Here is a 17,739-nt window from a genome sequence, read left to right as displayed (position 1 = left end):
TGGACCATACGGGAGATACTGGATCTGATCACTGTATGGGGAGACAAATCTGTTCTATCAGAGCTCCGTTGCAGAAGATGAAATGCCAAAGCATTTGAAAAAAATCTCTAGGCTATGATACAGAGTCCACAGCACAGTGCTGTGTGATAAGCATAACGGAAAGCCAAAGAATCAAATGGACGCTCATGGAGGAAGGGAGTGGGGACTGAGGACTCCAGCTATCCCACAGTCTCCGAAAAGTATTTGCATTCTTGGCTGAGCTCCCAATGCCTGTAAGGTCAAACACATTGTCCGGGGTGGTTCAGGGTATAGCTTGTCAGTTTACCCCCTTTCCCCCCCCCCCGTGAAAGAAAAGGGAAAAAAATCGTTTCTTGACTTTTTTCAATGTCACCGTATGTCTACTGAATGCTGCTGGTAGACGCGATGCTGCGGCAGTGAAGAGCAGTATCCGCTCCCCTCCCCTCCCCGGTGGCAGACGGTACAATATGACTGCTATCCATCGTCATCAGCAGCCCGTGAGTGCTCTTGGCTGGCCTCAGGTGAGGCCAGCTGGGGGCGCCTGGGTAAAAATAGGAATGATTTCCGGTCATTCCCAGTAGATGGTACAGAACGGCTGGTAACCGTCTTCATCATAACAACTGGGGGCTGAGCTCCATGAGCCCCCTCCCTTTCATATGTAAAGAAAAGATTCTGTACTGCCTGGACTATCATAGCAGCGGGATGCTGGGCTCCTCTCCCCCGCACCGCTTAATGTCCTGAGTGGACTAATAGCAGCTGGAGGCTGCCTCCTCCTCATTTTATCTCACTAACAAGTCACTGTTTCTTATTCCTGCATTCTTTATTACTTCATCACACAAATGTGGGGGCATTGCAACAGTAGCCCAGGAGGGTTGGGGGAGCAGGGAAGCAACAGGTGGGGTTGTTGCAGGGGCATCCCCTAGAATGGCATGTAGTTCATCATTTCTGCAGGATCTGACACGGAGCAGCTGGGCTCTCTGGTTCTCTAGTACACTTGCCCCATATTCTAGGCAGGACTGACTCTATTTTTAGATACAACGTAAAGGAGGGAATGACCATTCCATTTTAGTCTTTGCACCCCCGGCCGATCTCAGCCAGGGACACCCATGACACCCATGACAGCAGCAGACAGTACAGAACGACAGATAACCGTTATCTCATTGCCAGTTTACAATGGCACAGCAGACGGTACAGAACGACTGATAACTGTCTCTCCTATCATGCAAAGGCAAATGAATGCTGCTGTGTAGCGCTGCAGTACCGCCTCTGTCAACGGCATCCAGTACACATACATTGACAGTGACAAAAGGCAAAACAGGCTCCATGGTTGCCATGCTATGGTGTCTGCCAGGGCAATCCAGGGAAAAAGGGCTCGAAATGATTGTCTGCCGTTGCTTTCCCGGAGGAAGGAATGAGTGACGACATTTACCCAGAACCACCCATGACAATGATTTTTGCCCCATCAGGCACTGGGATCTCAACCCAGAATTCCAATGTGCGGAGGAGACTGCGGGAACTATGGGGATAGCTACGGAATAGCTACTCACAGTGCAACACTCCAGAAATCGACGCTAGCCTCGGACCATGGACGCATATCGCTGAATTAATGTGCTTAGTATGGCCGCCTGCACTCGACTTTATACAATCTGTTTTACAAAACCAGTTTATGTAAAATCAGAATAATCCCGTAGTGTAGACGTACCCCTTCTCTCAGTCAGTCTTTTTGCTTGTTTTTCTCCCTTTATGGGAGGGAATGCAGCCTTCCCTCCTGGTGAGGCTTGCTGTCTTGCTGCTCCTCACCTACTGGCAGCTTAACTTCCCTCTCCCTCTCTCCAACAGGGAAGGGTTTAAAAAGGTCTTAGGCCACCCTTAGTTGATATCAGCTGATCCTAATTGACCTCAGGTAACTCTCTCTCAGCTGATCCTAATTGATCTCTGGTAACCCCTTCTCAGCTGAACCTGGTTGACCTGTAGTCACCCCTTCTCAGTTGATAGGGAGGAGGGCCTTTTACCTTTCTGGAACTGTTTTCTACTGCACCCTTGCAGCTGTCTGTCCTGAGTTTATCACAATGGGCAGAGATTAGTAGCAAAGTGAGGCAGTTTGCTGAGAAATACTAGGATCCTGTCGGTAAAGAATCAGGAATACTCAACATTGGCATTTTCATGGGTTCCTACATCTCTACCTTACATATTATATAATTTGAGTAATAATGTGTCTGATTTTCCTTCAAACCCAGTCTTTTTAGAATAGTGCATTGTTAATATGGATTAAAATGATTCCCTGTCATTATGAAACAAGGACACTTAGAGGATAAGTTTGTTCAGTAGATTGATAATGGTTCAGGATAATGGAACTGTGGCCAAAAGTGGTAGGAACCAAGAGGCCTTCTGGTATGTTGGGCACTTGGTGCTTATTTCAAAGGGAAATCTTAGTCTGTTTCCATGTGAGCAAATTTCTCTATTGAACTATCAACCATTCTGGCAGTTTTGAGAAAGATACCAACACTGAATTATCTTGGCCTCTCATGAAGAATGAATTATCTTCTCATCTTCAGAGGTAATTACTCCATATCAGGATTCAGGCACACTATTCGGGGCAATATGAGACAATACACCAGTATTGCTCCTACTTGCATGCTGTATTTGCTTTGAGGAAAAAGAAAGGACATTGTTTTTTAGGGCTGTTTATCTTCAGAAGCACTTGATTTTTGTAAAAAATACATAAAAATAAAGAAAAAACCAAGAAACCCAGAGATTTTCCAACACAAGAGGTCACTCATTAGCTATTGCTGAGCTGGGAAAGCCATAAGCAAACTAGGTTTGGCACAAACCAAGGGGTATCTCTGATTGTTTTAAAACTATTAATGTGTTAAAATGGTCTGGGTATGGATTCATTTTCTTTGCTCCATTTTTACTACTGTTAAGATCTGTTTGAAGATACAAACTGCAAATACTTTGATACATAGATTTAACTTCTTTCTAGTTTCACTCTAGTTTTTATAAGTACTTCAACATTCTTTACTTAAATTCTAACTTGTAATTTCTTTCATCAATTCTACATACTTACCCTTTTACAGCAATAGCACTGTTAAATAGTACCTTATTTGTCTTCTTTCTTCAGAAGCTGAAGAACACCATTATCACAAGGCTGTTGTAATCCACAGCAATAGATCTGTCTACCTCATTCTGATCCCACTGTCCTACTGTGTGCTAGAAATGTACTCTAACATAGTATTTTCCAAGTATTTTGTGGTAAGCCTGGGATAACAACATTTCTCATGGAGTACCTGGATTTATGGCTAAGACCACCTGTTAAATAAATAAGTGGTTATATATAATCATTCAAAGGCATTGCTAGAATCCTGCATTGTGGGGCTGTGCCAATACCTTGTGCTGCTGTGGAAGAAAACGGACATCAGGAACGAGCTCAGGTTCCAAAGCAGAAACGCCATATCCTTTTTGGTGGTTTGCATGTTCATTTGCATGTGTCGATAGGTGGCTTGAGACGCCTGTAGCTCTCTGTTGGGCACAGAGAGCAGCCAAATCAGCTCTGAGGACTGGGCTCTTTCAGGGGGTTATTTTTGTTGCTTTTTTAAAAGAAGAGACTGAACAGAAAGCCGTGGTTGAGAATTTGAGGGAATGGGGGAGAAAGTGAAGTAGAGAAGGTTGACAGTTGGGAATACAGTCAGGATAGTTTAATATACTGCATAACAGGGACCTTGACAATGAGGGCTAGTCTACATGGTGCATTAGTCTGCATCAAAGAGGTGTAAATTCTGGTTTCCTATCCTTTCCCAGGTAAAAGTGTGGACCCTTCAAACAGTACCACGTTAATCATGCACGAAGGAGCTTTTAGTGTGTGCCAGCAGGGTCCACATAGGCTAGTCAGTGCGCAACACACTGGTGTCTGTAGAATTTACATCCTTGTGGTGCAGATTAACACATGGTATAGGCAAGCCCTAAACGGTAAAAGCTGTACAGATGAAGGGGAGTCTTTGGCCAAAGGCTAGGACTGGCTAAAGAATTAAAGGAGAGTGAAAAAACACAACTTTTACCTGGGAAAGGATGTACTGTACCTGTGCAAACAGCTTATTCATAGGCCAAGTCTTTCACATGTGCAAGTCTGAGGTTAGGCCTTTAAACCCATTGAGCCCTGTGAAGTTAATAGGGTCTACCAAGTGCTCAGCATCTCTGAAAATCAGGACTCTTATTCAGTTGCCTTTCTGAAGATTTTGTATCTTTTGGTCCTTAGGTTTAAAACATTTGGCCGTAGCTTTAAGAACATACTGTATTCTGCTCCATTTCTGCCACTTGATTTACTAAACAGTGGGTGTCATGCTCCTTCTGACTGAAGTTTCTAGACATTTATCTTGCTGTTACGCAGTCCACTTGCTTGTCACATCCATTTGTTATATAAAAAAAAGAAAATTTAAAATACTATATGAAGAATCAACAACAGCTCTTCATGCTTTTTGGATTAATTTCTAGAAAACTACACTTTGTTTTCTCAGTCTCACTGAGTATATTTATCACTGAATTTCTGAAATAGGAAATGCTTGGTTGCTTTTATGTCTGCTAAAAATGTTTTGTTTGCGTTAGCAAGTAAATATTGACTCACTTTGCAAATCAACCCTTGAAATACGATTGCTGTTTTGACAGCTTGGATCAACTAGTGCTCCTTCTTTTTATGAAGGTTTATCCTGCCAAGACATTCTTTAAATACTGATAATGTTGATCCTCTTGCCAGTTTGGGTATGTTAGAAAGAGGTATTTTTTCTTCTTTCATCACCGTGTTCCTTGAGAGCATATTGAATAATGAGACAGACAAATAGAAACAATTTACAAGAGTATTATTTCAAGTTGACATTACCTGATGGAGAACCAGGCACATTCCAGAGTTAGCTACTCTTGTTTAAACAGTGTCAGACTTTTCAGTCCCATTTGCCATATTACAGCCACCTGTAAACTCCTGGTATATTTTGCACTATAAAGATGGTTGTCCCCTGGCATTGGAACTTTCTCATTGCCACAGCAGCTACAACAACTCCAAATGTAAAATCTGTAACAACTAGCTAAATCACTAGTAAATGTGAGCGTTTGCATGCACTTTGATCTGCTGTTTGCAAAATTCCTAAACATGTGGAAAGGAAGACAATACATAAAATTTCCGTGTGTCACAATGAATAGTTGTATTCCAGCCATCTGTATCGGTCCACGAATAGTCAAGATATGTTTTAGGTTGCTAAAGTTACTGTAGAAGTACTGACAATTTCAGATACAGCATCTTGGAGTGATTATGAGCTATCATTTCTCACAGGTCCTGCAATGAACCACTGCCCTCGAAAGAGGGGTTGGAGGCAGCACCCAGCACGGCAGTTGCAGCTGCTGCCATGGGACTCAAAGATAACTCAGGGATAAAGGGATTCCATACAGATGGTTTTAGACCCCAGCAGATCTTGGTAAATCAATGGGTTTCAGGATTAAACCTCCTTTAACGGAATAATCAGATGGAAACTCCACAAGTAATACCAGCGTGATAAGTATTTCTAAGATACCTAAGATAGGTGGGATGAGATTCCCAATATGATCCTTAAAGCTCACAAAGCTGCACTGGCATAGTTAGCTGTATGCCATTTCTGACATTGACAGCTCTGCTTCACTCTCTCCTGGGCCCCTCGACTAGCATCAGGGGCATGTCAGGGAAGGGAAAAAGTGTGGTTTGAGTGCACTGCACTGTGGTTTTCTGCTGATGTAAAATCCTATTTACTTCCATTGTACATTAGAGAAGACTTATGGTTGCTTTAATTTGAGTCAGGGCTGAACTATCACTTGGCAACCCCTAGGATTGGGGGAGCTCGAAGCTAAGATATTACCACCTGTGTCATTCTAGACCTGTCCACCCCAAAATCCTACATCAAGCACAGATTGGCCATACCCGAGACTGGGGCAACAGAACTTCCTAGTCCCTGTGTGAGGAAGACCAGTATGGGTAACAGTTGAGCTCTGTATCTTTAATATGCAGCATTCAAAAGCTTTTCCTCAAAAAGTTCCAAGCCTAGCCTATTTTGGAGTGTGTCTTTTCTGGAACATGTGTGGTGATACATCTTTGTTTGGCTGTGGGCTCTATGATAATTTGACACACATATTGTTGACCAAATGTTGTCTTAATTTTTTACTGTTCATCCTGATAGTCCCTTCTTTCATTTTTTTCTGCACATAGGAGGTTAGTGCAGTACTGTACATGATAGTAATTATGTGGACAAAAATTGTGAGTTGATAAGTATATTTAAATTAATTGAGTGGCACAGTTACATTTGTGCAAAGCAAATATGTCCATTCTTATTTCTGTGCTCTTTTCTATAGAAGTTATTTAAGGCTAATTGTATTTCTCCATTATTACCAAGTGTGTACTCCTGTTCAAAACAAAACCTTAACTAAAGCTTGATTTCCTCGTCTGAGTCAGAGAGGTAGGATGATACAAATATTTCAGCCATCTTAAATTGTTTCAGGCTTTGTTTTAATTGTTTCAAACTTCGTATTTTTGTAGGGTAAAAAAATAAATATCAAATAACCCAATCAACAGGAAAAAAATATCTTGTCATATCGTAAAGCAGTGTATTGGGTATTCCTGTATATGAGTCTTGCTTAAGTTACACAGAATCTTGTGTAGTACTTGCTGAACTTTTAGCAGAGGGTTAGATAAAATAATCCTAAATCAGAATACTTTCCCTTATATGTTAAATGAGTTGAATTGTGTGAAGTTAACTTGGTTAGCACATCCAGAGTCTGTGCCCCCCAAAAAGATGAGCATTGTGGTAACTGGGAACTGTAAAGCACAAACTTGAACCTTTTAATAAAATGGAATTCAAATTGATATTGAAGCAAAATGCATTGCTCAGGTCAAATTCTCTAAGATTTAACCCCCAAACACACTATAAATCTAGTATTATTTTCTGCTGAGGGAAAAACACTTGTTTGGAGAAGGCACAAATGATAGTGGAACCCGGTAAGTTATTTTATCTTAGTACAAATTGAAACAGCTCAATATGTTTGTCACACATTCTAGTGAGGTGAAATTCACCCCTGGGCAGATGGCCAGCACAAGGCCCATGGACCACTTGAAACTCCCACATCAGTGCACAAAATAGGGCTTAAGTGGTGAATAGGTCTTGTGCTGGCCCTTTTGCCCAGGGTTGGATATCATTTCTGGTATGGGAAAATTCAGATTTCACAAATTAAGGGTCTGTTGGCTTGTTTTCCCTCTAATGGTTAAAATTTGCACTTGTCTCGGGGACATGCACCCCACTACAATTTTTATTTCCACATTCAGCTATAAAAAGATCTGTCATAGGTCTAATCGAGTATGGCAGTTCCTATCTCTCCAGTGTCTTGTTTCTGACCATGGTCAATATCATACTTCAGGGGATGGTCAAGAAACCTCTCAGCAGGCCGATGTGGAGTAATCTGCCCCTCATGAAAGTGTGGTCCTAAACTGTAGTAGTTAGGGATTGTCTTAAGCCTTGAAGTATTTTTGTCTCCTTTCCAAAACATTTATTAAAGCATATTAACTATTATAGCGCTGGATATTCTTGTTATCCATAGCAGTGTCCAATTCCTTTTTGAATCTTGGTGAGTTCTTGGCCTCCGTGACATCATGTGGCGATGAGTTCCACAGTCAAATTATGCTCTGTGTAGAAAAAGTATTTCTTTTTATGAGTTTTGATTTTTTATTTTCAGTTTCATGGAATGTCCCTTATTTCTCGTATCATAACATTTCATGAATAAAAATTATGCATGTACCTTCTCTGTACCATTCACTATTTTGTATATTTTCATCATGTCCCTTCTTGTCTCCTTTCAAAGTGAACAATCCCAACCTTTCAAGTTTCTCTTAATATAAGAATTTTTCAGTGCTTCTGATTATTTTGTTGCTCGTCTCATTAGCACACTCTAATTCTGCAAGATCTTTTTTGAGATGGGGATGAACCATTATTTATATAATGATACAGTAGAACCCCATTTATCTGGTCTAATTACCAGGGCCAGATCAGATAATCAAATCTCAGGATAAACCAGAGAATGGGACAATGTGATGCTGTAGCACCATCTAATAGAGGCATGAGAGATCATCTGCTTCTGACCCTGGAGTCCTGGTTGTTTGGTAAATGCAGAGAGCTGGTTAAGGGAGGGTCGGATAAACAGGGTTCTATTGTATTATATATTCTGTATTATTCTCCATACCATTCCTTGTGCATCCTCTAATTTTGTTTGCTTTTTGATTGCAGCTGCACACTGAGCAGAGATCTTTATTGAGCAATCTACAGTAATACTCAGGTCCTTTTCCTCAGTTGATAGGATCAATTTAAATGCCAGTCAGTTTGTGGTGGTGATGTAAAATTGGAGCATAAGAGTGGTAAATTAGGCCTCTAAACTAGAAGTTTTAAAGAATACATGGGAATTGTGGCTGAAATTGGCTCATAACTTAGTAGGTTTGGGTGTTTTGGATATTTAAAATGTAATATTTTCTCAGAAGAGAAAATTAAAATTGTTATCAATGTTCTGTCATAAATCTAGAGCAGCGGTTCTCAAACTTTATTGCACCGCGACCCCCCATCTGACAACAAAAATTACTACACAACACCAGGAGGGGTGGGGGGGAGGGGCGAAGCCTGAGTCCACCTAAACCCCATTGACTGGAGAGGGGAGGGGGGACAAAGCCAAAGCCCAGGGCTCAGTCCCAGGCAGGGGCCTGTAACTTGAACACCGTAGTCCAGGCCTGAAGCCCTTGGGCTTCAACTTTGGCCCCAGGCAGTGGTTTCCACTCCAGGCCCCAGCAAGTCTAAGCCAGCCCTGGCGATCCCACTAAAATGGAGTCGTGACCCACTTTGGGTTCCCGACCCACAGTTAGAGAACTCTGGTGATCTAGAGTAATGCTGTAGTGAATCAGGTCAGGCACTTTGAGTTCCTATATGTGCACTTACACCTGACTGTGGTTTTAGTCTTCAGAATTTTCCAATTTACTACTTCATTTTTAACTGTTTTGTTTAACGGTGTTGTTTTAACACTGGGCAGGACTCAGGAGCCCAAAACCAGCTTACATTACAGGGAGGGGGCTGCTCCTCCAGTGCCTTATATTTTGTAGAATTAACATGTATTTTATATGACTGTTGATTTGATCCAAAACCCACTAAAATCAATAGGAGTCTTTCCATTGATTTCAGTGGGCTTTAGATTAGACCCAAATGAGATGCAGCAAATGAAGAATCAGACCCTTTGATTTGGAATTTTTCCTCCGAGGAGCAAGTCTTCTGCAGTTGTGTTTGAAGGTTTGTAATCTTCATACATGCAATCCTCAAAGAAGCACATTAAATCTATAACAATCTTAAAGTATATGAGTGTACAGGAATCTAAAATGGTGGCTACCTCATAATGGGTGCAGTCAGGACTCTGCAGACTTTGTTTTGTCATGAGCCTTCAACCTATTTATTTTTTAATTGAAAAGGACTTCGAGTTTTGTGAAAGGTGCTGGATTGACAACATTGCAAACTGTATACCCGCAGAGCCTATATGCTGGTGGTGTAGGCTTCCCAATTGCCCTGCCAATGTGCCTCAGCCTTAACCTGGAGGGTAATTTAGTCTTTATGTCTTTCCTCTTTGCCGAGGAAGCCAAACAAGATGCTAATTATGGTATGGTTTTTTTGTGATGTGAGCACCTGCCTGCTAGGAATTTTGCAGTGACCATCAACTCATTTTACATCAGCCGCCGAACAGCTGTCAGATGGTGACAACCTTTGGTCACTACCAACCTGGATTGAATTCGAACTGGTGACCTAGAGGTGAAATGCTCTGTATCCTATTACTAATTCCTTGAGCCATCCAGTTTCCCATCCATCACACTTTTCAAGTGACAGCACAGTATATATGAGAAATCTCGTAACAATGACTGGTTCAAGCGTACAGTATGTACTGCAATACCTAATACATGTCTTCAGCTCTTGCAGGCATTCAGACTGCTTTACTTCGTATACACAGGGGACGGATTAGGAGAGGAAGCCATGAGGAAATTATTTATAATAATTTCTTGGAGGTGTGCCTTTTTATAATCTTGCCGCTGTGTTTTGTTACAGTGATATCCTGTGTTGCTTTTGTTGACTAATAATAAATACTAAAAAGCAAAGGCTTTTAAATATGCTCTTAAAAATGGGATTCAGTTCTCAGTCTCCCACTGCAATTTGTGTAATCTCACTGATTCAAACTATCTACTTGTCGTGCCCCCAAAAAATAAATAAAAATCTCGTGTTGACAAAGCTCTAGAGGAGTTTTTATTTGATCAACCCCTCTGCAGAAACAACATGGACCTGTGAACTTTTCCCTACAGTTTAAGAATCCATATACATTACTGTTTTAATGCAAAAACATTACCACCACCACTACCCCTAGTGAGATATCACATCTGGACACTGCGAGTTTTACTTGCAGAATTGCCTCCTTATTCTGTCATGCATGGGAGCAGAGTTTCTCTATCCCTTCCCTATGGATCTGGCAGAGTGGGTTGGTCAGAGAACTTGCAGCTCTCTCTAAAATCTGTGTGGATTATGGGGGCTTTGTTGGATGCTAGGGCTATCCACAGGGAGGCCCTGTGACCCTGCAGTGCCTTCCAGTTCCTCTTAATGCCTTCCAGTTCTTTAGCAAGCATGACTGTTAGCCATCATGCTGTCAAGAGCTTCTCCACCACCTGCTTCTCTGAAATGTCTCCCTTCTTGGGAGGGTGTGCTCACATCGCTGAGGGGAAACCTAAGTGAGTAAGTTAGTGCTGACAGAGTCAGCATTAATTTACTCAGGAAATCCCTTGGGTTTGTTGGGGGTGGGGAGATAATGCTGTGGAAAATTACTATCCCCCAAACTTGCCTGTAGCCCACCCCTTCCTTTCTGCAGTGTCTGATATCTACTGAGGCATATGTTTGTGTTGGAGGCCAGGGGGAGATGTATGTGGAGAAGGAGCAGCTAATGCCATGAAGATGGCACACTTCAATTCCACATCTTTTTGGGTCCCTTCCACCTATAGAATGGATAGGACAATTGATCCTTATTCCTTAGAGAATCTTTAAAATATTTGAGGGTTGGAGGAGAGGTTCCCCCACCCTTTAAGTTACTATTAAAAACTGGTGACAGGTTTCAGTGGTAGCCATGTTAGTCTGTATCAGCAAAAAAAAAACCAAAAAAAACAAGGAGTCATTGTTGCACCTTAGAGACTAACAAATTTATTTGGGCATAAGCTTTCATGGACTAGAACCCACTTCATCAGATGTCTGAAGTAAAAGATGCAGGAGCAGGTATAAATACACGAAAGGATGTGTGTTGCTTTAACAAGTGTTAAGTCAGTCTAACGAGATACTTAACAGCAGGATACCAAGGTAGGACAAATAACTTTTGAAGCGGTAAGAGAGTGATCCATTACAGACAGTTGACAAGAAGGAGTGAGTAACAGTATGGAGGAATTAGTATTGGGGAAATTAGGTTTTGTAATGACAAAATGATTGGGTCATTACAAAACCTAAATTTAATTTCCCCAATACTAATTTCAAGGCAGATTATTAAACATATAAATATACTAATGCTGACAAGAACAGAGAGAGAATCCAACATTCATGTGTATGCCTGCTAAGCAGAAGAAAGTTTGGCAATGTAAGTTTAATTTAGATGCCCTTAGGTTTACCTTGACAAGACTCTCAACTATAGTTTCTTCCCCATAAAAATGTATTATTGATTATTGATTGACCATAAGGAGAAGGTGGTGTAATTGCTCCTTTACCTTCCCTACAGCTCTAGCCACTTCTCCTCTCAGTTTATTTTAATTTTCCATACTTCCTAGTAGACAGGCTATAATATTTATCTTTCAGTGGTTAGTAGTGACTTTCAGTAACGCTTGCTGGAGGCTGTCGCCCGTTTGTCACTTTTCTGTTTTAATAATCCAGCTAATCTGGAGTTTTATAGGAAAATTTGGGAAATTTGCAATTTCCCTATACACACATCCTGTAAAACCCCCACAAAAGCTGGCAGCCTCTTTCCACTTTTCAAAAAAAGATTTATGGCCTGATTCAAGAAACACTTAAGCATTCACTTAAGTCCATTCTTATTCAGGACCACATGTAATATGCCTTAGCTTTCATGCTATAAAATGCCAGTCGAGACGAGGCACTCTAGTTTTTACCGCATTATGTTTCCCTCACCTAGCTACTTTACAGTAAAAATTACATACTTGTCTCCACTATGATTTTAGAGCATGATAGCTAGCATGTGTTAGTTATCACCTGGTAAATGCACACATTTTTTTTGGCAGTGAAGACAAAACCTTTATGGATGTAGCGCCTTTCAGCTAAGGATCTCAATGTGCTTTGCAATGTCAGGAAAGATTAATTACTCCCATTCGTCAGCTAGGTAAACTGTGGTTCAGGCAGGTTAACTGACCCACTGAAAGTTACACGGCATCAGTGACAGAGTCAGAATAGAATCCAGTTCCCTTGACCTCCGATTCTCTGTTTTGATTATTAGATTTTCTCTTTTGCTGGTAAACAAGCACAATTATGCTGGTAAAAGTATTAACATGGCTGCTGGTGAGAGTATTAAAAAGCAAGGCTGATTGAGGAGTGGTGTCAGGCCCTATGACCTTCCTTGTTGTCTTTGGAAAGAATCACTCTGAAGAGCTCTTGTTCTTCACAAGCATAAAGGCATTGTTCCCAGCTCCTGCTGTGGGATGCAAATGAGGGACTCTTTCCCCACTTATTATGCATCTGCTCAAAAGACCAAGAATAATCTTGGCCTATATATGTGCTCTAAAATTTAGCAACAGAGATGTATGGTCTGAATGATGTGGGGGGGTATAATTTTAGAAAATGTATGTACTGTATACACAAACTCTGAATGTGTCAGTACACTAATCTGTGCCCATGAAATAGATATTTATATGTGTTATGGCTTTTTATGCCTTCTAATTCATGCAGTGCCCCTCAATGAAATGGAGAGGGAGCCAGGATATATTTGGTCAGCTCCAACAAAACCTAAGATGGTCTGTATGTAATAATATATCTTTAATTAGGGTGTTTTTGCAGTGTCATCATACTGACTAGAGTCAGATTCTTACTTGGCTCATCACAGACTCCAGGCTTATGTGACCTAGAAAATATAGGGGGGTGTGTGTGTATATATTTTTAGCACAATTTCAGGGTATAAGCAAGGTTATAAAAATCAACTGTTGCAGGAAACTCACTGAGAAGTACAGACACTTTCAAAAATAAATATAAGTAGCATTTCTTCTTAACAGCTTTGATTCTTCTTTTTCAAAACCTGTTGGTAAAGTCAATGCATTTATAATGTATTCTTTAGATTACCAGTTATTTTTAAAGTATCATGCCGTGTTGTTTCATAGTGTGCAGCCAGTTCTGAAAATGAATCTAAACCAATCTGTTGTGTGGTTACCCGATATGCACGTTTAACTAGTTGACTGACCTCTGCAATGTGAGAACTTTGAGCTAACGTGTTCTAGTAACTAGATTCAGGAGTTTTGCCTACAGCTTTTAATCTTGATATTTAAGAAATAATTGATCAGTAAAAATGTGCCCCCAAATTGTTAGCAGTTGCCTCTTTTACAGAGTTTGCATTTAGTAAGTTCTTATGTTCCATAGCTTTCTTAAGGCAGTTTATTGAAATGAACTTTTTTCAGCCATTCAGCAGGTCAGGCAGTGCAATGACATCCTTGCATTAATCAGCAGCTAGGATTTATATCTGTACCTGTGGCATCATGTTAATACACGCTAAAATAAACAGTGTGATGTTTATATTAGTTGTGTCACAAGCATCTTTCTCAGTTTGGTCACACGCACTGGAAATATAATATCTAGTAAAGATAAATTGGCACTTTTGATCATTTAAAATGTAGATATAACTCAAAATAGAAGCAGTAACAAGTATATTTTTTTAAAGAGGAACTCTAAAGGGAAAATTCTTTCCTCACTGTTTTGAGGATGTTTATGCAGCAGGGAGTAAAGAGAGGCACAGGGAGGAAGAATTTCCCTCCTCCACTACTCACTCTATGAAGCATCAGCAATACCACTTCAGAGCTGCTGCTAAATCCTCAAGGCAGCAGTTGCCCCTCTATCTTCTGTGCTCACCATTCAGCAGCAGAGTGGGAACCTCAGTGGAGCTCCTATGGAACTCCTAGAAATGTGGCTCTTCTCATTCTGCTGTCCACCACCAGTGAACCAGAACCTCCAAATTCAGGGCTTTTCAAGCTTGCAGTGGAAGGAGAAGGTGATGGTCACAATGATCCCATGACTATATTCTTATACTCTAAGTGAGTTAGACTCAAGTAGCAAGTCCAGCAGTACAATGCTCAATGTGTTTGATGTGTAATTAGAAGAAATAAAGATTGGGGAGCAATTGTAGTCTCCTATATCTGCAGCCTGAACATTCCAAATGTTATGGAGAAAACGAGTATCATTTTTACAGGAACTCAGTGTTCTTCAATGGAATGCACCCTGCAAGGCAAGGAAATAACTTGGAGGACAGGTGGGATTTTAAGGCTCTGTATTTCTTGAGGTTATAGGTATATTTTTTGCTCAGTTATTATATTTATAACTCACATCCGGTACTTGAATACTATGAATCACTTTGTATTTCTTGGATGCCTTGCACATATTAGGACACTTTAAATTCAGCATTGTAATGCAAACATATTTCAGGTTAAATCTAACATTTTTAATCTTAATTTATCCTGTTGTGCTTAGGTGCTGAAGCCCTTGGGGAATGTTGCACACTAAAATACACTTAGATGCAGCTATATGATTACTATAGACAACATGAAGCACTGGTTAAAGTCTATGTATAATTATAAAGATTTTTAGTGCTCACTAGGAGAGCGGATTTAGTCAGACGCCTCCCGTTAATTTCAACATGAATTGTGTGGCTAAATCCTCTAGTTTACTTTGAAAACCTCAGCTAAGGTATGTCATTAATATCTGTAGCAGATATTTGCTGGGAGACTGTAATGGTTCTTAGGGAGCTCAAGCTATTGTAGTTTGTCAAGTCATTCATCTGTGGATTTGTTTACACAAATACTTAGTTTGTGGCAAGCTGGGATGTCCCCCTCCCCCACTCTCATTATGGCAGGGGACAAGGTGGGTGGGACCCCTCAGGCAGACCCCGCTGCCCCTCCTCCACCTGACCCCCCATCATCCCTCCCACCTTCTACCGCCGCTGCTGAACCACCTGCTAATGCCCCCGCTGGGGCACTGGCAGCAGCAGGCAACGGGGTGACCTCCGCTGCTGCCATGTCCCTTAGCCCCTGCAATTCTGCAGGAGCCCCCCCCAGCCGGCGGGAAAGGCCAGGGCAAAAAGAAGAGTAAGGGCCCTGCCAGAAAGACTAGCTTGCTGCATGCTAAGTGTCTGTATAGATCCTGCTGCTGTGTACTAAAAGTTCTTTAGTGTGCTTTGATCTCTCCCACTTTGAAATGGGAGTAGATTAAAACACACTGGGGAACTGTGCCATAGCATGGTCCACATGGCTAGAGTATGGTGGGCTAGTGTGGGGTAGATTTACACCCCATGTTGCCAAAAACTAAATTCATGTAGGCATCTCTGTATCTTAAACTCCTGTATACCTGAATATGTGTTTGAATAGTATAGATGGGAACAGGAGCAGCAGTCCTTAGTATTTTTCATGTTAAATCTCATAGGTATCTAGGAGCAGTTTAAAAAAATAAATAAATAAAAGCACTTAATACATACCACCCATTTTTTTCTTCTAACTTACCCAAAACTAGGGGATTAACTAAAATTCAAGGTTCTATGTTAACATTGGCACAAAATGACAAAAGCTAAGAGGTTCAAAGCTAAATCTGTACTTTTGTCTTGGACCCTGTCTTCTTTAGGAACTGAAATCCAGTGTAACTTGTCTATGTAGGGGCTTGCACCAACATAGCAGGGTGTATAATTAATTGTATAGCCTTCGTTATTGTTCTCAACTGTATAGCATTTTACAAAGATGTGAGTAAGCAAGCAAGCATAATTTCCTTTTTTATACAAATAAAGACGCTAAGGCAGAGAGAGTGATAGTTAGACACTGAGTCTAGGAACAGAAATCTAACCTAATGATTCCCAGGCCAGTGATTTATACTTTGGCCATGGTATTATGAGCATCACAACTCTTATGTTATGATGCCAGCCAGTATGAAGAATATGCAAGATGCATTTTTAGGACCCTCAATCTGATTCAGTTACAGTCATACAAACCCACTGACTACATGAGGGCGGAGTGGATCCATAATATATTCTTTTGCTGATTATTTTTCAGCAATTGCACAAATTTCAATTCTTGCAGAAATCCTTGTAAGTTAAAGTTACATCCAGGATCAATATATATGTGGGAACAGATTCCTTCATTTTCTTGTTCTTTATTTAAACTAGGAGTAAGATTTTATGAGAAGATATATCATAAAGTACATGTTCATACTAAAGCTATGAATGCATGAGGATCAAAGTATAGAACATTACATGTCCTGTATAAGTGTGCAGTTGTGTATATATGTTTTCAGTCATGAAATGTTGCAGATGACTTGAGTTCAACAAACTTAAATATAATGTCAAAAATTTGACTCTGTGCCATTTTGTTTCAGGCAGTTATTTGGCAAAAGACCAGGGTGTCAGATCACAAAATGTCCTTTATGTCAGTTCTGGGAACTGCCGTTATGGGCAGCATGGTACCTTTTCAACATCGCTGTGAAGATCCTGAGGTAAATTTTTAAACCTTCTTCTCCCAGCCCCCATGAAAAACCCACCAACAAAGAAAAAACCCAGCATTTAAAAAGAAAAGGCCTCTAAAATGATTAAATTCCTTTACTGCTCAATCTCTAAAATTAATTGGTTTGATGATTGAAAGTGCGCTCCAAGAATCATCAAATCAAGACTCACGTGGCAGTGATCAAATGGCAGCAAAAATAGTTGTGACAAATGCAGAATTACTGATTACTGTGTACTTTCTAGTGTAGGATACATGGCCTATGTGCAGATGGGTGGCCTGTTCAGTTATCTGTACTTCCATATCATTATCATCATCATGGCATCTCATGATCTTACAATACGAAACGTCCTCTACATTTGTAAAAGGGCAGTTAGAGGTATCTGTACAAAAACAACAAAAATTATTTTTAAAGGAAGATGTGCAAAATTACCCCTAAATCTAAATTTAAAGGAGTTAATGGGTACAATTTCCAGAAGTGCTCTGCATTAATCTTACTGTGCTCCTACTGACGTTAATGGAGCTTTGCAATTGCTGCTTCCTTTGCAGAAGATACCTTACTAATATTTTCAGAGGTATATTTTAACTCAGAAATCCTCTATTTAGTTTTAGATATCACTTAAAGGAGTGACTCGCTCCTCTGTTGTCTAGTAATTGTTAATTTTGTTCTTTATCTTGCAGCTATAAAGGCTGACTAGACTAGTGTAAAGAGCATTGAAGCATAATCTATCTAGTAAAAATGGTTGTTTAGCATGTCCGTAAGAATATTGTTTTAGTAGTTTGTTCGTTCAGATGTCACTCTTAAACTGACCTTATGTGAACCCTCATATACACTGAATTAGGAAAATGAAACTGCTTTAGATTTTGTGCTCTCCTCTGACACCTGGCATAGGAACAGGACTACAAAGAAACCACTCCGACTGGCAAAC

The 17,739-nt window shown here is 40.5% G+C and overlaps 1 protein-coding gene across 12 annotated transcripts in view; it reads left to right on the top strand.

Moving 5' to 3' along the window:
- Positions 1–17,739, top strand: part of PMS1 (PMS1 homolog 1, mismatch repair system component) — a 122,508-nt gene that overhangs the window by 52,317 nt on the left and 52,452 nt on the right. For 10 of the 12 annotated variants that reach the window (XR_004002544.1, XM_030579538.1, XM_030579535.1 and 7 more), the window contains one exon: positions 16,689–16,805. The exons of 1 other annotated variant lie outside the window; for it this stretch is intronic. Coding sequence is in view for 10 of the 11 variants with exons in the window: in XM_030579538.1 (XP_030435398.1) it covers positions 16,689–16,805 (117 nt within the window). In the remaining variant the exon portion in view is untranslated. Of the gene's footprint in view, positions 1–5,335; positions 7,694–16,688; positions 16,806–17,739 lie in introns of those variants that run through there. One more of the 12 variants, XM_030579545.1, reaches the window with a different exon arrangement.

Source organism: Gopherus evgoodei, chromosome 11, assembly GCF_007399415.2.
Source record: "Gopherus evgoodei ecotype Sinaloan lineage chromosome 11, rGopEvg1_v1.p, whole genome shotgun sequence".
NCBI lineage: Eukaryota > Metazoa > Chordata > Testudines > Testudinidae > Gopherus > Gopherus evgoodei.
The sequence above is the reverse complement of the archived record's forward strand: the minus strand, read 5'-3'. Positions and strand labels throughout refer to the sequence as shown.